The following is a 20,335-nucleotide window of genomic DNA, read 5'->3' on the forward strand; positions in this document are numbered from 1 at the left end:
AACCTGTGGTTATCCAACCCAGGGACATTTCTTCCTCTTCTTTTTCCATTGAACAGATATTGAACAGATCCAAACAAGGAACAAAGCAAGAGACATGGTAACGTACTCACATAATTAGTCAGGCTATTCTTGATGTTTATTTCTCAAATGTTGGCTTCAGAAATCCTGTTTCCATTGCTGGGAGTTCACCATTATCTAGTGAAATAAATAATGACTGATGGAGTCTCTCAGCTTTTACTATTCTGAGCTCAAAGGGCCACAATATCTTCTTTTTGTTATTTTCCAGAGCAAACATAAAGTCCAACTTGTTTTTTTGACAGGAGGGTGAAGAGAAAAAAATCAGCGGCTAAAGAAAACATCACATGCTTCATGCCTGAAGTAAATCCAAAGATTCAACTCTTTCTATTGCAACAGCTTATCGGGAAAGTGAGGAAATGAGTCTTAATGACCCCAGATCACACAAAGAGCTGCAGTAAATCTCAGCAAGGGCCTTTTTGAAATATATGTTTTTAAAGCGATGTTCCCGTGAGATGGAGGAGGAGAATCAGGGAGTAATCACAACTATGTTAAAGGTTTTTTATATTAGCTCTTATCTCCTCTGCAGCGTGAGGTATGTCTGCCATTTCCTGCTCTTCGTGTGCATGAGTGATTAAAACAGACAGAGCAAAGGGGCTCATTCCTGGGCTTTGATGTTCTTCAATGAAACTTCTGCACAGTGCAACTCAAAACAATGGGGGGGGGACTGGAGCTTTATAGGAAGCAGGAAGACCGACATGTGACTAAAGTTTAATAGACTGGATAAAAGTAGGTTAAAACATCAGACTTCCCCTTAATAAGATCTCTGGCATCCTGTCCCAGCATCAGACAAAACACTGCTGCTCCACAGAAACGTGTGTGTGTCTGCGTGTGTGCGCACGTGCGTGTGTGTGTGTGTGTGTGTGCGTGCGTGCGTGTGTGTGTGTGCGTGTGTGTGTGTGTGTGTGTGTGTGTGTGTGTGTGACCCCTCTGGCCCCAAACGCAGGGATGCACAGATAACTGATGGAGGGGGCGATTTATTCAGCAGTAAAAGTGAAAACAAACACATAAAACATGGCATGTACCAACCAGGAACAGGAACGGATACAGCAGCTACCCACAAAGGGGGACTCCAGCTCCAGCCAACAGGAAGATCCATTTAAATAATGTTTGTGTATTTGGCTGATGCTTTTATCCAAAGCAACTCACATGCAAGGATGCATCCCAGTAGTACAGAGCCCAACAATGAACTACTTAGATCACGAGTCTCAAACTCTGCCACCCAATCCAACATGTTTTACTTGTGTCCCTGCTCCAATTCATTCAATGACCGAATCACATGTTCAGCCTGATAATCACCTGCAGATTGAAATCAGGTGTGTTAGAGCAAGGAAACAACTAAAACATGCTCGATTTCAGACCCCTGACTTAGAGGGAAAACACTAGTCAGGCTCTTCCAGAGGAGACGTGGGAAAGCAGAGCAGAAACTGCCTGATATTTTCAGTTTTTGTGTAGGCCTCCAGCTCACACTGCATGACTAAACATTCAATGATTTACACACATTTCACAAATCATGTTCTCACATTGTTCGACCTGATGCGTGGCTATGACCAGACTGCTTACGGTGTGTGTGACACGTTGGAATCTAGAGCTATAGAAGAAAAACCTGAAAGTGAAGAGACTGTTGTACTGTAATTGGTGTTTATTGTCCTTGAGGCTTGCCATAGTTGTGGAAGAAAACTTCTCTTGTCTCCTGCCTGAGAACGGTTGCTAGAGCAGGCGGCTGGCTGTTCCCGTTGCCTGGGCCAGCGAGGCTGTAATCATGCTGGTCATTGGTGGATCTCTGAGGGAGACCACAGAAATGCCGCAGCTGCTTCACTTTTGAGTCGCTCAACCGCATTTTTCTCACTAACAGTTTGCTGGTTGAATGGAGGGAAATTCTGTGAGTTTACCGTAACACCGCTTGGTCTAAAATGGGTTGAAATATAACGTGTTAGTGTGGCTGCTGGTTAAAAAAAATGGAGCTACATATCTGAACAAGGATAGTGGAGGCTATCGGGCTTTGATCCACGTGCTCGCCATTGTCGACTTGACTCTCAGCTCCGTGGGATGTCGACACAGCGGCGGACTCAAGGATCTTTGACAGCGGTGGACCAGCGAAGCCTGAAATCCTCAGTCAGCTTACCTAATTATGATTTTGTTACTAAGCAGGCCGGAAGTGCGTTCAATTTGAAGTTACTCTACTGCATTTTTCTTGCTAAAAACCACCGGAAAACCTTGGTTAGCTTTGGGTTAGCGTATAACTAATCTCTAATCTGATCTCTGACCATGGCGGAAGAGCTGATGTAAAAGGCCACGGCACCCAACTACGATCACAGTGGTCAAAGGTTCTGCTTGTAATTCAACAGTCTCAGTCCATATTCAACACATTCTCACACCCGAAGCGTCAAAAAATGACGCTGGGTGACCGAACATTTGTTTTCGACACGTCGGGAGCCCCAGCATGTCAGGAGGTGACGCGCTATGCCAGAGCGTCATTTTCCGACTGCCATGGTAAAACGGAGACTCCCAACATGTCGGAAACAAATGATTGGTCACCCAACGTCATTTTTCGAAGCTTCAGGTGTGAGAATGTGTTGCCATATTAGATCTCCACAGGCAACCAGCATGACTACAGCCTCGCACGGGAGCCAGTCGGCCATGCGGGTGGGACATCCCAGTCCCGGGAGCCCCTTCTTAGCTTCTTGGTTCATTTGTTCCAACCGTAACAGCCCCACCCTGAGTCCCTCCTCTTTTCCCATTTTTGGATTGTCTGGACGTGACGGGATGTGTGACACTATCAAAATGGCAGTGGAGAGAACCTCCCATTTGGAAACAAAACTCTACAATTCAAGCCTATGGACATAAATTGTCCAGTATATATGTTGATGGTTAGAACCACAAGAGTAGTGAGACAATGAAAAGCTGTCATGGACAGCACTGATGACCATGTCACAACACTCCCCAAAAGGGCCCTCCTCCCTCCCAACTGCTCAGCCAAAGACCAGCCACACACGTCCTCGCCCCCAACCCCCAGAAATGTATTTACAAAGCATTTCTACCCTCTACCCAAGTGGTGAGGAAAATTATGTTTCATGAAAGATTTTTTCAAAATAATAGCCAAGAACAACATATGATTGATTTTATTCTAAAAAGGAAATAACCTGAAATTGCTCACTAAATACTTTGAGTTTGACAAGTTTCTTAACCCTCCCACTGTCTTTATGGGTGACCCCGCAAGGAAAGTTGACCTTTGAGCAGGGTTGATGGTTTATCCCTTGAGGTCCACGTGGCAGTGGACCTCAAGGGATAAACCATCAACCCTGCTCAATAGTCAACTTTCCTTGCGGGGTCACACCCATTAGGACAGTGGGAGGGTTACATTTGAAAGCTTCCATTTCATTAGCTTGACCAACTGCCAAACTGCCTTCTGTGTTTATAGGTAATATTTCTTCCCACTAAAGACATTTCTTCTCTTCCTCCTGAACCACTGGAGCCGAGCTCTGTCCGTTCTGTTCTGAGTGGCTGATGGAAACGTCTGGTCAGGAAAAATCTCCTTCAGTTTACTCAAGAAAAACATCTCAAGGTTCCGGCCAGCATGGGCCACCTCCGAGTCCGGCTGCAGAGCAGAGGGAGAAAAACCACAGTAAGGATTAATCGATTGGTAACTGATGGATAAACGTTATGTTTCTGTTTGTGCAGTGCAAATCTTAAAGAACATGTTCACTGAGAAACCAATTTTGCCTTTTTGAAAGTGATCAGTCACTCTGACCCCTGTTTCACAATGAAAGCATCGGCAGCGCGGAACGGCAGCGGAACGTCACTGCTTCAAATAGAATCCATTATAGTCCATGGAGTGTTTCAAACCAGCAGCGATGAGGCAATTTCCAGGTGTGTCCAGGTGTGTCCAGCAGTGCCGCGCCGCACCAGCACGTATAGCATCAGGTTATAGTTTTGCCGCAAGCCGCTTCTGGGATGCATCAATTTACACGGTTAATGTCGGGCTAGACAGGAAAGCACACACTGTTTCAGTGTAAAATCCCCAGTAATTTTCAAAATAAAAGTACTGCAGTGATGCTATTTCATATATATATATATATATATATATATATATATATATGTATATGTATATGTATATGTACCGTATATATATATATATATATATATATATATATATATATATATATATATATATATATGTATATGTACCGTATGTATATATATATATATATATATATATATATATATATATGTATATGTATATGTATATGTACCGTATATATATATATATATATATATATATATATATATATATATATATATATATATATATATATATATATATATGTATATGTACCGTATGTATATATATATATATATATATATATATATATATATATATATATATATATATATGTGTATGTATGAAACTCACATGTGACCCAATGGTTTATTTTCTCACTGCATCATTCCAGAAGTGCAGCGGCGTAAGTAAGCCCATGCTCGACGCTCCCCCACAGCGGTCGGAGAATAGTGGGGCAGAAGCCGGCTCTACCGCCCCACCATGGCTGGCTCCAATCAATGCGGTCTGAGGCCTGTGGAGCACGCTGAGGGAGACCTCAGCAACTCTGGTGCTGGGTGATGCATACTTCGCTTTAGAGGCACTCAACCGTGCCTAAATGCCCCGCAAAGCTCTGTTAGCTTTGATTATCTTAGTTAGCTTGTAATTGGAAAGAATTGCAGACTCAGTTCCTAAGAGTTCCACTCTCAGCCCCACCTCTTTGCTTCTTTTAGTTTTGTCCGGGAGTGTCGAGATGTGTGACACGACCAAGATAGCGGTGATCGGACCTGCCCACTGAGCTTCAATTCTGCCCCATAGAAACCTGCAGGTCACAGAGGGTTTGTCCAGTTTGTCTCATTGTCTCTGCCAAAGCAGAGGAGATATGCTAACGTCGTAGCAAAGTCTTGAAAGGGCTGATTTAGCAGGGAGACACAATGACAGAGCCATCATACTGTATCTCCAGGTCACTTTTCTCCCTCCCAGAAGTTTCCTGGAACTCCTATAGCGGAGACACAACCACTGTGACTAGCTGTTAGCTGATCAATCCTGTCAGGTAAACTCTGTTCTCCAAACTGAGGTCATTCCACAAGCTCTCTACAACAGACACACATATCCATTTCACAGGACCCAAGTCAAGAGATTTAAACGTCAGGCTCACATTAACTTCAGTAAGAGTTTACTTTTAAACAGAATGTATTCGATGTTTAGTTCCAACTGCTGCAGCCCCACATGGTTACTGTAGGTTTGTAGAATGAAAATTGCAGACAGCTTTACTTTTGTTTTATAGCCAGATCATGACAAGAGTTGTCTCAAGGCACTTCGTAAAAGGTAGTTTTTCCAGGGGCAGTACTCAGAGTAACTCGGGCCGGTGCAGCTCGGCCCGGCCACAGTTTCCAAGGACACGGATCAGTATTTTCTCTCTACTTTCTCCCCAATTTTTAGTCCCTGCTCTATTGAGGTACCTGGAAAGGCTTAGTCACGCTGGCATCGCGACTCTGGCCGCTGATTTGCCAGGGGGTGGAGTCACTGGTTGCTGGCTGTATGGCGCTGTTTTAGGCTGAGCAGTGCTCATGGAAAACTAGCTAAAGTAAATAGATCCAATAGAGTTTCTTTCAATATTCCAATGAGTAAAAAGTTGTAAGGAACCCAGCAGATTCCATCAAGTCACTGACTTGTGTCAGTGATTATACAGCAATTCCCATTCTAAGCAAGCATGTAGCAACAGTGGAAAGGACAACCCCCTTACATAATTAAACTTGGCACAGTTTTTAAACATCAGCAGGACATCGTCAACAAACTGCTCTGATGAGAAGTAATGGAGAGTGTTGCTCCTGTCTAGTTTCCGTCGGATGACTGATAGATCAATGGGCTTCTTGATGATCTGGTAGTAGTTCCGGGCCTGGAGGAACAGTGTCAAAGATATGAAGTAATGTTCACACCACGTTTGATAATAAATATGAAGCAGAACATTTTACAAGCAATTCAGAAAAGTGAGTAATGTGGTTTTAAAACAAGCACTGTGATCATATTTGGCCGTTTCTGCCCTGCAGAGTTTCAGATCATTTATAAAGCTCTCAAGTCTTCTGACAGATTTTAACAGGTTCACACAGCAGGTGTCATACACTAATGGGGTAAATGCTTAGCTGTGGCATTTCTGCATCAGGGGCCGGATAGCGCTGTAGAGCTGTATAATAATCAGTTGAATAGCCTAGGGAACTAGACCAAATTCTTGCTGTGAAAAGTTTGACCTAGGGTCGCTCCATTGGTACCGCCGCAGCCCCTAGCAGCATTCTGGCTGGCCAATCACAGCTCTGTATGGGGTTTCAAACTAATAGAACGCTGTGATTGGTCCATTGTGGACCAATCGCAGCGTTCTATCGGCTTTGTGGGGCAATCAGCGCCCTGTATTTGTCTGGTGGGCGGGATGATGCGACGGAGTGGAACATGATGGAGACAGCTCGTTTGCACCAAATTTTTATATCAGTTTTGGATGATTTGGACATGGGCTTAATTAGAATCAGGAGCAGATAGATGTATTTAAGTCCTTCATTTACAAAAAGGATGTATTTTTTGCCTTCTTCAGCAGCAGACTGCCTCGTTTACCAACATCTGTTATGGTGAGTACATCACGTTGGTTATTGTCCAGTAGCATGCAGAGATCATTTGAAAGACAACGGTAGAAGCCGCCCCACGTCAAGAACTGTCAGTGGAGCGTTGCCAACCTAAATTACAGAGATGTCATCTCCATGGGATGTTTTTGTTCTGCTCAGTAACAAAACCAGGTTCATTCACTGTGCTGATTGAAATGACCTGGTTTTGTTGCTGAGCAGAACAAATACACGACATGGAGATGACTTGTTGATGCCACAATTTCCCATCTCTGCTAAATAATATATTTATTTAGTCTGGATTACCAGGCTAAGAGTTGAAGGTTTTATATGTAATAAGTGGCCGAGCAGATAGTTCCTCATGGTTCTGTTGGACTGACCAGTGGGCTGACGGGTTCGTGGAAAGGAGCGCTGAGTGTGTGACAGTACAACAACAGGGACAACTTCTCACACCTCTGCAGACAGAAAAGAACAAAGTCATTTTTAACTTCACCTCCACAGCTTTTCATCCTTTCTTTACCAGAGTAAAGAGAGTATTTGTTACACTAACATTTAGAAAGTGCAGTAAGGAAATTAGTGTTCAGTTGATGACTTCTGTTATCTCCTTTTGTTGGAAAACGTGATTATTGTCTTGGTAAATGGAGCCCCAGCGCATTGGAGTGTAGACTATTGGTTGTTGTCTGATGATGTTCATGCCAAAGGTGTCCAGTTTAAAAAACGTTGACATTTTGGGTATCCAGACTTCACTGGAGTAATTATCTATTAGCCATTGTTTTACTCCTGCTCCTTTCATGCAACTATCTACGTTCTACTCCTTGTGTTTTAAAAATGGCCTCTTTACTACTTTAGTTTGGCTTGTTGGTGTTAAACAAATCCCTAAGACAAAAACGTATTGAGGTAAATTGTTCCATATGTATAGGGCAGGGTTAAGCTATCATCCTCTAGTGTTGCTATCCAGCAAATTTTAGTTGTTTCCCTGCTCTAACACACCTAATTCAATGGTTGAATCCCTGTTCACCAGAATATCAAGCTCTGTAGAAGCCTGTTAATCATCTATGATTGAGATCAGGTGTGGTGGAGCAGGGAAACAACTAAAACATGCTGGATGGTAGCCCTTGAGGGCCAGAATTGCTTACCCTGGTATAGAGAGAAGTTGGTTGCAGATGGATGATAATAGTAAGCATTTACTGTTCTGAAACTGTTGGTTTGTATGTGATCCATTGCACACTGTGCATGACACAAACCATGTCACAGTCTAGCCCGGACTTTCATTCACTCATTCATTCTGACAGAATTAGCATTTACTGCATATACACAATCATACAAGAGGAATTGTTACTAAGATGCCAATTTTGTCCCAATTGTTGCTTTTTCTCTACGCAACCATACAAATCATCAGCCAACGGGGCATTCCGGACTTGTTGCCAGCATGTCTTGTTTCTTCAGGCTTGAACTGTTCGATTCGATAAACAACATTAAACAAGTCGATAGCAGAATGAGTTTCGATTGGGCAGGTTCTTCAACTCTGCTGATCAACCCACAAATGAATTTACATACAAATGTGGCTCCATTTGAGAGGACACAAACCGCTTTTCCACTTGTAGAAGATTTACAACAAAGAAGTAATCAAACACACACTCTGAGTAAAGTTCTGAACTGTTTTGTTGAGTTTCTGATGTTTTATTTCCTTGTCATATCCAGGATAGTTTTTCAGCTGCCATATAAGGACAAGGTGGGGATTTTACATCAAGCTCACCCTCTGGTCCTGATGGGAGAGTGTGTAAGGCACTTTTACGGTTCCACCGGGGTGTGTGTTCTCACAGTCGTAGGCCTGTGGAGGCTCCTGGTCCGACCGACACAGCGTGCACACCCAGTCGCCTCTGTGGTTTAATTACCAGACAAACAAAACACTTCAGAAACAAACCTGGATGGTCCTACTGCAGAACACAGGTTTAAGCCTGCTCTTTGTGACTGGAACTTACAGAGGGAAGCTGGTGAGACGAGGGACATGACAGGACAGATGGTAAACCTTTGGGCAGCGATCACAGCAGAGAAGATCTCCTCCATTCAGACAAACGGCACAAAAATCTTCACTCTCACTCTGTTCAGGTTCTGCTCTCGCTTCACACTCCAGCTCCAGACTTTGATCTTCGCCGTGATCCACTTCAACTACCTCAGACTCATCCTCCAGCCCCAGAAGATGACCCTGTTCTGCTTCAACTTCTGGGTCCAGTTCAAACAGCACAGCCTGTTCTGCATCCGGATCCAAATAGAATGTTTCTGAATCGCTTTTCCCATCCTCTGATCCTGAAGCAAACAGGATGTAGGACTGATCTGGATTGGATTCACAGTCAAAGCCAGAATCTTGTTCTGGTTCTCCAAACGAAGCGCTTTCTGAATGATACAGCTCAGTCCAAGATGTTGCTCCTGTCTGATCCCAATCAGCTGCTTCTGCTGACTCGGCATCGAGTGAAACTTCTTTTAATTCCAGAATGTCTTTTGGTCTGAATCCGTTCTGCTGGGAAAGATCAAGACACAGGTAACAAGAATAGTGGAACTCTTTAAAAAGGGACTTACACATGTTTTAATTTCTGAAAGTTAGTGTTTTTGATTTGTTTTCTTTGTCTCTGCACCTGCTGATGATGCTTTAAATCCTGATCGTGTTGGTGCTCGGTTTGTGTTTGAGATGGCAGTCGGACCAATGACACAACAGGCTGCAGAGATAACAAGGACACAGTCTGGAAGTTGAGACGTTCCAGGCTCACCACAGCGATGGAGGAATTACCCAGAATCCTCTGGGCCTCTGGGTGAATCCTGCCATAGTAAATCAAAGCTTAATGAGTTTACAGCAAGTTGCATCACATTTCTATTTCAAATCCTTTATGATCACTGGAAAACTGTTTGGATCACAAAAAAATCAACAAAATTACTTAAAAATTACAAATTTGAAGCAACAATAAAGAGTTTCTAATACTTTAAGCCAGGGCTATTCAATTCTGGTCAGGTGTAAAGCAAGTTTTAGTTTTAACTCCATTTACCACACACCTGATTTCAATCAGCAGGTGATTAACAGGCTTCTGCAGAGCCTGATGAGCTGCTGCACAGGTGAATCAAGTGTGTTGAATCAGACACCATCACGAAGCCCTCCCCCCTCTCCTTGGGTATCTTCTAGGGATGTGAATCTCAGAGCAGCTCACGATTTGATTCGATTCCGATTCTTGGGGTGCCGATTTGATTCAGAATCGATTCTTGATTCACAATTTAAATCGATTCACAATCAGTATTAACAAAGAGTGTCAGCTCCAGGATGAACTACTTTATTGTACACGTTAGTTAAAGCTATGGGACATTTTTATTTGACTTTAAACTGGTCGTGCTCCAAAAATGCTAATCTACAAGGTAAAATAAAGTGATTCTAAAACTGTAAACAGAAACAATCTTTTGACCAAAAGACAACAAATCTGTGGTTACCTAACAGTCGCTTTGAAAGTAATACGGTCAAATACTTTTCAAGTATGTGTAGAAACAAGTTACAAGAGTAATCCTGAGTACTCGTTTATCAACTTAGAAAATAAATACGAGAATATCTCAAATTTCTGAGTATGGAAAAAATTACATTCAAGTGCCCTCTTATCAGCAGATTCAAACATAAATCATCTCAATTTATGGGACCACAAAAGTGAACGGAGTACTGACTCTCCTAACAGCATCTCAAACCTGTAACATGCCAAACATTTGAATTCTTGGAATCGATTCTGAACCTTTGTGAATCGATTCTGAATCTGTATAAATAAGAATCCCGATTCAGACTTGAATCGATTTTTTTCAGCGCCTCTAGCATCTTCACTGTTTCTGTGTCCACCAGAACCAGAAACCTACAGTACCAGAAGAAATGAGAGAGTGCTAAACACCGTTTTCTAGGCCCAAATGTCTTTTGTTTTCCAGAGTTTTTCTTTTTTGGACTCTGGTAGCCAGCTGTTTCTCCTCTGACATTATTGAGCCGCAAGCCTCTCACACCTGTGTTTGGTTGCTAAATATAGGAGTGCGTAACAAGTGGAGGACCCAGGGAGGTGTGGAGGTTCTGCAAGTCCGACAACTAGATGATCCAATAGTTGTTTTTGTCCTAGCCGTGTTTTTGGCTGAGGTTTTAGAAAAATGCGAGAAAACCACTTTATTCTTTTTATTATTATTATTATTATTATTATTATTATTATTATTATTATTATTATTATTATTATCATTATCACCACAATATATGTATAGCTATACTGTGTTAGAACATTGTTAGGAGGCATGACAAAAGTGTTTTAAGATAATTGGTTTCCAAATTTGCAATTGTAGTTTAAACAGTTTTGTGTTTCAGGTAGCAACACTAGTGGGAGGTCTCTATCTGCTTTACGGCAGTAGCTTTTACTGGTAGCTTTCTCCAGAGGCCCTGGGTTCCATTTGTAAGTCTTTGGTATGATCCGACTATAGATTTTGTAGCGTCATGAATGGCCTCTAATTTGTGACAAAGGTCACGTTTTCCCAGCTGGGTCAAGCTGGGTCGTTCTGTAACTTTGCCCCACAGATTACCCACCAGGAGCTGTGATGTCTGCTGAAACCATCTTTATCTGCTGCTGTTCCGTCCCAAGATGAAGGACACTTCAAGTTTCACAATAATAATTTTAAATAATAATTTTAATAAACTCTTGACTTAATTACTGTTATTACAACCTTCATAAATAATCTCTTGATTCAGTATAAATGTATTTTAATTACTGAAATGACTTATTATGCTTTGGGTATGATAATAATTATTGTTGATTATCCTAATGTGTGTTCAGTAAACCAGAAGGTCATCTTGCACGTTAACCAACTCATGCAGAGGATATCCAGGGTAAAGGGTAAACCATCTCACATGTCTTTACTTCATGACCAAGCTTTCTGATGCTGAGAGGGCGTGTTCTGAGGGTTTTGTTAAAACCAAATCCCGCAGCAAAAAGTTCAGTTCTTGAACCATACCAGAAGAGGGACGGCCGCCCCAGCCTCACTAAGCATTCTGTCACTCCGATAGGCTTGCTTCGAATGAACGCAACTGTAACCAGCTAACGCAAAACTCCTTCAGAGTTAAGCCAGATGCTCGACACCGCAACATCTCTGGTCTAGAGGATCGGTTCTACTCAGGTCTTCTCTACCGGACCGAGTACCCCTGAGGCTAACAACATCCTCCTTGACCTCTGGATCCACACAGAGGGTCGCCTTGCTGGGTGAGGTAGCACACAAATGATGTCTGATGCTGTTCTTTCTTAGAAACGACTCAGTTAGCTGCAAACCCAACTTTACCACCCAGAAACGTTTCTCTCTCTGAAAGAAACCTTCTGATTCATTCACGCATCCAAAAACTCGCATTTTCATTTTAGCTTCCATTCAGTCACAGGTTTGCTTTTTAAAACAAGTTTTAATATCAAATTGTCTGTTCAAAAATTGTCATTTCTAAATTGTCATTTTTAAAAGTGTTAGTAATAAATTCTTAACTTTAAACCCCTGACTCTTCTTTGAAATTAAACACAGAATGGTGTATATTTTTGGTTATTGAAAAAGCAAAGATTCCTTAAACTTCTGATTAAATAAATAAACTTTTGCTATTAAATTTAATTATCTTAAATTAAGAATTAATCTTTGGATTAAAAATAGACCAAGCTCGTTGGCAAATGAACTTCTATCGAATATATAATACCCTATATTTTTATATGATAGAAGCTTCGTTGTCAACTTGTTTGAGCTTTTCTCAGAATCTAATAAAGCTGATAGCAAACAGCGTTAATTCTAGTATGTAGTTAAACACGCTACATAATTGGTTGAGCCAGCCCTTCTTTTTCAGATCAAAACACGCTATTTCTGTGTTTTATTATAAACATTTTTGTAAAACGTGAGTTGTATCACCTTAATTTTCTTCCTCCGGAAATTCCGGGAGGAATTCTTTCTGCTCTGTTCAACAGACAGGTCTTAAGAAACCAGCAGGGGGCAGTATGACTCCTCATGATCTGAGGGCTTCTCATCCTGACCTGAAGTTCGCTCCAAATCCTGGTCACACAATAGTCACCTCTGGTAAACTGGTCAATAAACTTTTGCAGGAAAGGTCAGGTCCAACAACTAAACAACTCTCCGGTCGTGTTTCTCATTAAGATCTCCAAAGGTAACAAAGTTCCCATTTATCTATGGGTCCACAAGACCAAATTTAAACCACACAATAATCCCATTGATTTAGATATTGTTTTAACCAATTTATCCAACTACCAACTCGAATTGTGCCAAAATGGGGGTGAACTTCCGTCCGCTCTTGCTGGGTTCTCTGATTTCGGACCACGTGAGTCCTGTTGTGAGTATGTGTGTGCATGGATGATGTCATGTCTAAACATATCGTACAGGCTTTGTGATTTTTGGCTGTGGTCTGCTGTGGGTTTTTCAATAATCATGTGATTTCAGAACATAATGGTTCAAAGTGAATAATTCCACTACCTGGTATGTCGATCCAAATTCAATCAACTCTTTATTTGATCACTTTTGAGTTAATAATTTGATAACTGCCTTCAGTCAGTTTATGTCCAGTTACTAACCCTTGCAGTTAGGGCCTACTAACTCCACTGACTTACATTTTTAGTGTTTGACACTTACATATCTATCTTTTTATAGTGCTTTCCTTAGGGTAATTAAGTTTGAGAACCTTAAGAATTAAGGTTTCTTAAGAATTAATTTCTCTTAAAGGGCTACAAGCCAATTTTGCCCTTCATTCTTATAAAGACTTTAATCAGTGCAAATGATTTCTCCCATATCAGTTAGGGTTATATGGCAAGTGAATACTGACACAACAAAGCCTAACCAGACTCAGGAGAAGGCGCAGCTGAAGGTGACATCACCGTGTGAACATCTGCTCTGTCAAGGGGATTTTACATAGAGCTGAATCACAACCCGCAATGACACACGAAAACCAACACCTGGTAACTGCGACATAGCTGCAACATGGCAACGACGTAGCTGCAACGTAGCAGCAATGTACCGGTGACGTAGCTGCAACATAGCGGCAACGTAGCTGCAACATAGCAGCGACATAGCTGCGACATAGCTGCAACATAGCGGAGACGTAGCTGCGCCATAGCAGCGACGTAGCTGCGACATAACAGCGACGTAGCTGCAACATAGCTGCGACGTAGCTGCAACATAGCTGCGACATAGCGGCGACATAGCGGCGACAAAGCTGCAACGTAGCGGCGACGTAGCAGCAATGTAGCTGCAACATAGTGGTGACGTAGTGGCGATGTAGCTGCAATGTGGCGGCGGCGGAGCGGCGATGTAGCTGCAACATAGCGGCGATGTAGCAGCAACATAGCGGCGACGTAGCTGCGATGTAGCTGCGGCAAAGCGGTGACGTAGCAGCAACGTAGCGGCGATGTAGCTGCAACATAGCGGCGACGTAACGGCGACATAGCTGCAACATAGAGGCCACGTAGCTGCAACGTAGCTGCAACGGAGCAGCAAACGAGCGGCGATGTAGCTGCAACATAACTGCAACATAGCGGCGATGTAGCTGCGACATAGTGGCGACGTCGCTGCAACATAGTGGTGACGTAGCTGCGACATAGCGGTGGCGTAGCTGCAATAGCGGCGATGGAGTGGCAATGTAGCTGCAGCATAGCGGCGACGTAGCTGCGACATAGCGGTGGTGTAGCTGCAACATAGCGGCGGCGTAGCGGCAACATAGCGGCGATGGAGTGGCGATGGAGCTGCAACATAGCAGCGACGTAGCTGTGACATAGCGGCAATGTCGCTGCGACATAGTGGCGACATAGCGGCGACGTAGTTGCGACGTAGCTGTGACGTAGCGGCGACATAGCGGTGGCGTAGCTGCAACATAGCGGCGGCGTAGCGTCAACATAGCGTCGATGGAGTGGCGATGGAGCTGCAACATAGCAGCGACATAGCTGTGACATAGCGGCAATGTCGCTGCAACATAGTGGCAACATAGTGGCGACATAGCGGCGACGTAGTTGCGACGTAGCTGTGACGTAGCGGCGACATAGCTAACGCATGAAAACCAAGGCCTGGTAGTGGCGATGAAGCTTAATAAAAACAAAATACAGTGGGGTGAAAAACTATTTGCCCCTTCCTGATTTCTTATTCTTTTGCATGTTTGTCACACAAAATGTTTCTGATCATCAAACACATTTAACCATTAGTCAAAGATAACACAAGTAAACACAAAATGCAGTTTTGAAATGATGGTTTTTATTATTTAGGGAGAGAACAAAATCCAAACCTACATTGCCCTGTGTGAAAAAGTAATTGCCCCTGAACCTAACAACTGGTTGGGCCTCCCTTAGCAGCAATAACTGCAATCAAGCGTTTGCGATAACTTGCTACAAGTCTTTTACAGCGCTCTGGAGGAGTTTTGGCCGACTCATCTTTGCAGAATTGTTGTAATTCAGCATTATTTGAGGGTTTTCTAGCATGAACCGCCTTTTTAAGGTCATGCCATAGCATCTCAACAGGACTCAGGTCAGGACTTTGACTAGGCCACTCCAAAGTCTTCATTTTGTTGTTCTTCAGCCATTCAGAGGTGGGTTTGCTGGTGTGTTTTGGGTCATTGTCCTGCTGCAGCACCCAAGATGGCTTCAGCTTTAGTTGACGAACAGATGGCCGGACGTTCTCCTTCAGGATGTTTTGGTAGACAGTAGAATTCATGGTTCCATTCATCACAGCAAGCCTTCCAGTTCCTGAAGCAGCAAAACAACCCCAGACCATCACACTACCACCACCATATTTTACTGTTGGTATGATGTTCTTTGTCTGAAATGCTGTGTTACTTCTACGCCAGATGTAACGGGACATTTGCCTTCCAAAAAGTTCAACTTTTGTCTCATCAGTCCACAAGGTCTTTTCCCAAAAGTCTTGGCAATCATTGAGATGTTTCTTAGCAAAACTGAGACGACCCTCTATGTTCTTTTTGCTTAACTGTGGTTTGCGTGTTGGAAATCTGCCATGCAGGCCTTTTTTGCCCAGTCCCTTTCTTAAGGTGGAGTTGTGAACTTTGACCTTAATTGAGGCAAGTGAGGCCTGTAGCTCTTTAGAAGTTGTCCTGGGGTCTTTTGTGACCTCTCGGATGAGTTGTCTCTGCGCTCTTGGGGTAATTTTGGTCGGCCGCCCACTCCTGGGAAGGTTCACCGCTTTTCCATGTTGTTGCCATTTGTGGATAATGGCTCTCACCGTGGTTCGCTGGAGTCCCAAAGCTTTAGAAATGGCTTTATAACCTTTACCAGACCGATAGATCTCAATTACTTTTGTTCTCATTTGTTCTTGAATTTCTTTGGATCTTGGCATGATGTCTAGCTTCTGAGGTGCTTTTGGTCTACTTCTCTTGTGTCAGGCAGCTCATATTTAAGTGACTTCTTGATTGAAACAGGTGTGGCAGTAATTAAACTCAGGTGTGAAACACCAGAGTTGGGTTATTTTTTAACAAGGGGGCAATTACTTTATCACACAGGGCTTGGATTTTGGACAGGGCTAGGTTTGGATTTTGTTCTCTCCCTAAATAATAAAAACCATCATTTCAAAACTGCATTTTGTGTTTACTTGTGTTATCTTTGACTAACGGTTAAATGTGTTTGATGATCAGAAACATTTTGTGTGACAAATATGCAAAATAATAAGAAATCAGGAAGGGGGCAAAGAGTTTTTCACACCACTGTATGTATGAATCCTTACTAAAGCTCGCCTCCCTTGACATTGCCTCTATACCCATGGTTGTTCTTATGTGCTTATTATGATGTGTAGGCTATAAAGTGCACCTGTAATTCTAGATCAGTGTTGCTGAACTTTTTGGATTTTATTTAGGTATCCAAAATTCTCAGGAGCCTGTGGAGACACCAACAGTTGGGGCGAAAACTACTGAAAAGGATGCGTCACTATCATCTGTGGACATTAAAACTCGGCCAAGGCTCTTAAACTGAGTGTATAAACCGTGTCAGAAATCACTCGCCATACACTCTATCAGGAGGCGCACAGAAGTGAACGTTACAAATGCACGAACCACCCACCCCTTTTAGGCCACATGGCCCATTCCTACCCTGATTAATAATAAACCAGCTCGCTCTTGTCCTGCATGTTTTCCATGTCTCTTCTTCAGCCCACCTCATTTACATGTCTGCATTGCCTTCTCAGGATAACATCAAGTGCTGCAGAAACCTGTTAATCACTCATTCATTTAGACCAGGTGTGTGGCAGCAGGAAAACACCGGGGGATACTGAGGACCAGGGTTAAGAAACACTACAAGAAGGGTAACTAGGGCAGGGTTGCTGCTACTGAGAGAGGGCCTGAAGCCTCCAACACACTGAATGCAGAATGGATACGATCCAGTTTCACATGGTTCAGAAATCATTCAGTCCAACCAGAGCATTTACACCAGCTGTGGTGCCAGTGCAGAGCTCCAGAAAGTTTCCATATGGAGTTTATGTTTGCCGACTGTTCAAGAAATCACTTGAGCCAGACAGGAAGTGAGACGTGGTTCAGCGTTCAAGAGATTTAAAGAAATTACTTTCATTTAATAATCAGTTGTACTTTCTACTTTGGGGGAATCGTCAACACATTTGACTAAGGGGGTACTCGTGGTACGAGAAAACGTTTCAGGGGGTGTTGAGGTTTAAACTGAGCATCAGAATGCAAAAGAGGGATTTAAGACGTTTTGTACGTGAAATGGTTGCTGGTAGCAGACAGTCCAGTTTGAGTAGATCAGAACCTTCTGATCTACAGGGATTTGAACCCACAACCATCTCTATTTTTTTCCACCACTTCCATGTGCTGAATAAACAAACACATGCTTTGCTGCCATCTAGTGCCTAAAACTATAATGTTTCAGCCTCTTTCAGGGCAGGACAACAGAAGAGCTGACCCTCAGTTTCACTGAAACAGACTCTTCCTCATATTTATTATGAACTTATGGTTTTAGACACAATTAAAGAGTTCTGTTGGTTGAACTCAGTGTTCCATCAGCTGAAATCCAAACTAACATGAAAGTAGAGCTGTGGAAAACATCTAATAAACTAGCTCGGCTAAATTAAAGATCCTTACCTTTTGAATGTTTATGAACACGTTAGGAGTTTCCCAGGTGAACACATGTTCAATGACTGAGGAATAGACATCCCAGTTCAAAGATGAACTTGTAATAGTTTGTTTTGAGGGTTGCAGTCCGTCCTGTTTCAGCGAGGATGTCCAACATCCATAACTTTTATGATCTCCTTGGATTACGTGGATGTTTGTGAAGACGGAAACAGACAAACTAGACTGTTCTAATAAATAAATGTTGCAATAATATTTCATATCACTGAAATGTCTTTTTCTGGCATTTTTATGTTTCTCAATTTTGAGATAAGTGTGTTGAAATCCTATTGTTTTGTTTTGTCATGAAAAAGAATGAAGGAGCATTCAACGCATCCCTTCAGAGTTACCAGAAGGGCCAATCCAAATCTTCTTTGGCCCCCTTTATGAAAAATTCTAGCGGCGCCACTGTCTGCTGGTTCCTTCATTTAAGGGTTTGCATTTTAGAATCGACTGAATCTTGTTTCATCACATTTGAAACGTTTCAGTCTATTTCTGAGGAAATAGAAGACCACACTAGACCTCTGCCTAAGGAGGAAGCTGTCTGACAGAAACTGGTTCATCCTTGGGTGACTCTGGTAGATTCTTCAGGTCTGCTGTTGTGGGATGTTAAAGACCTGTTTTCCAGGTAGGTTTAGACTGTGACAGCTCACAACATGTCTACCCTAATGTGTACAAGCTGGTGGAAATGACAGAGTTACAGAAACATCCAGTAGTCCAGCTAAAGCTAAACTAAAACTTGAACAGTGCTCTTCCTGCTAACATCCATGTGTCCTTATGTAACGATTAAAAACATTCTGGTAAACTTCAGATTCCCGGAGCGTGGCCCTGGTCTGGTCTGTGTCTTACCTGGTTCTCTTCAGTAAATCTTGGACACTTTTACCAGGCTGCTGTTCTCGTTTTCCTGATGGTGGAAAGGCTGCTCCGGGTTTCCCATTGCAACACCAGTTTGGCTCCTTTTGCAGCTCGCAGAATCCAGAATTGAAATTATTTTACAAACAGAAGCTTAAAGTTAACATCATTGGCACAGTTTTCAGTTAAATTAAGACAAATGAATCTACTCCCGATTGTCTGCTGTGAGGAACTCTTCTCTGACAACTAAAGCGTTGTTTTAAATGTATTTACGTTCTCTGGACTCAGATTTGGACCCGTCTCTGATGACGTGGCCTCCTGTGCCAGACGAGCTCTGCACCTGAGTCCCTGTGGAAACGGGATGGCTCGTCTTTGTGGAAAGTTGCCATGGCATCTGTGAGTCAGGTCTGCCATCACCAGGAGATCGGGCCTCTCGGGGTTAAAAACGGGAGAAAACACAGAAGAAGCTGCTGTTTGGAAATCTGCTTAGTGTTTGACAGCAAAACTTCTAGATTGAGACAAACAAAAAACCCACCACAGAAACAGCAGAACGGTCAGCACAGTGAACATTTGGGAGCAAATCAGTTAATATTTTGCTCCGAAAGAAGCAGGAATTAGCACCAAAGCAACAAAAACAACACCAACTTTCTAAATGCAGTAATCTGAGTGATAATTATGTGGAAATATGATGGTGTTTTACCTGAATGTGAAGAAAAAAGCCCGTAAAACCAAGATGTCAGCTTCAGAAAACCTGGCGAACACGTCCCCGGGTGAATGTGAGCTGAGGAGGAGAGCGATGGCTCTGCTCCATGTGTCCAGTGCCAAGGGGGACAGAAAGCATTTGATTGGAGGAGAGCTCAATCACCCCCTTGACATTACAGCTCCAAGAATCACAACAAGCAAGCCCTTCAGAGGTGGTTTACTTCAGTTTAAACAGAGACGTCAGCTCAGACAGAGCTCTCCACAGCCAGAAGCACACCTCACGTTTAAAGTCACGACTTAACGCAGCAACAGCTGAAGACTCTAAGATGATAAGATAATGTGTGTAACACAATAAGGAACTTAATGTCACATTCTGTAAGAAATGATCATTAAATAAAGAATCACAGCTTCCTTTATATTAACAGGAATCTGAGCCCTGGTTTTGACCCACATCTGCTCATCGGTCTGTTGTTTAAAAGCAGTGGGCTGAAAAAACTAAATTTATCTTCTGATATCAACAGGACTTTGGTTATTGGGCGAAATTGTTTGTTAAACTCTGTCAGAATTCCAGAATTTTAGATAAACAAGGAAATTCAGTATCTAAGAAAAGTAACTTGGCTTTAAGCGTGTAACCTATGAACTGTGACATAAAACATTTCTGAGAAATAAACTCAGAGGGTTTTACTTACAAATCTGACAATGTTTGATATCATTTCCAGTGGATACTGATGCAGCCGTCAGAGGCTGGAGAAGGTTTGATACTAAACTCTTCTCACAGTGAGACTTAGACCAATGAGAAGATACACTCTGTAATTTCAAAATTTGAATAACAGACCTTCCTTGACTATGTCTCTGATGCACTATCACAGCAGGTTGACAGGCTCACACAGGACTCTACAGTATGGCACAACCATGTGCACATAAGCT

The 20,335-nt window shown here is 42.6% G+C and overlaps 1 protein-coding gene across 4 annotated transcripts; it reads right to left on the bottom strand.

Annotated features, from left to right (window-relative positions):
• Positions 1 to 1,036: 1,036 nt before the first annotated feature.
• LOC107388413 (uncharacterized) lies at positions 1,037 to 20,198 on the bottom strand. 4 transcript variants are annotated; one of them, XM_070550645.1, is made up of 9 exons: positions 19,407 to 20,198; positions 18,980 to 19,138; positions 18,704 to 18,810; positions 9,357 to 9,537; positions 8,706 to 9,241; positions 8,480 to 8,603; positions 7,104 to 7,178; positions 5,862 to 6,014; positions 1,037 to 3,673 (listed from the first exon to the last, which is right to left on the bottom strand). In XM_070550645.1, the coding sequence occupies exons 2-9, from the start codon at positions 19,118 to 19,120 to the stop codon at positions 3,491 to 3,493; spliced, it is 1,500 nt and encodes a 499-aa protein (XP_070406746.1). In that variant the 5' UTR covers positions 19,121 to 19,138; positions 19,407 to 20,198; the 3' UTR covers positions 1,037 to 3,490. The 4 variants fall into 4 exon arrangements, with proteins under 4 accessions (XP_070406746.1, XP_054588835.1, XP_015819424.1 ...); XM_054732860.2 differs by having other exon boundaries at positions 18,980 to 19,214; XM_015963938.3 differs by lacking the exon at positions 19,407 to 20,198 and having other exon boundaries at positions 8,706 to 9,238; positions 18,980 to 19,394.
• Positions 20,199 to 20,335: the final 137 nt, after the last annotated feature.

Source organism: Nothobranchius furzeri, chromosome 4, assembly GCF_043380555.1.
Source record: "Nothobranchius furzeri strain GRZ-AD chromosome 4, NfurGRZ-RIMD1, whole genome shotgun sequence".
Taxonomy (NCBI): Eukaryota; Metazoa; Chordata; class Actinopteri; order Cyprinodontiformes; family Nothobranchiidae; genus Nothobranchius; species Nothobranchius furzeri.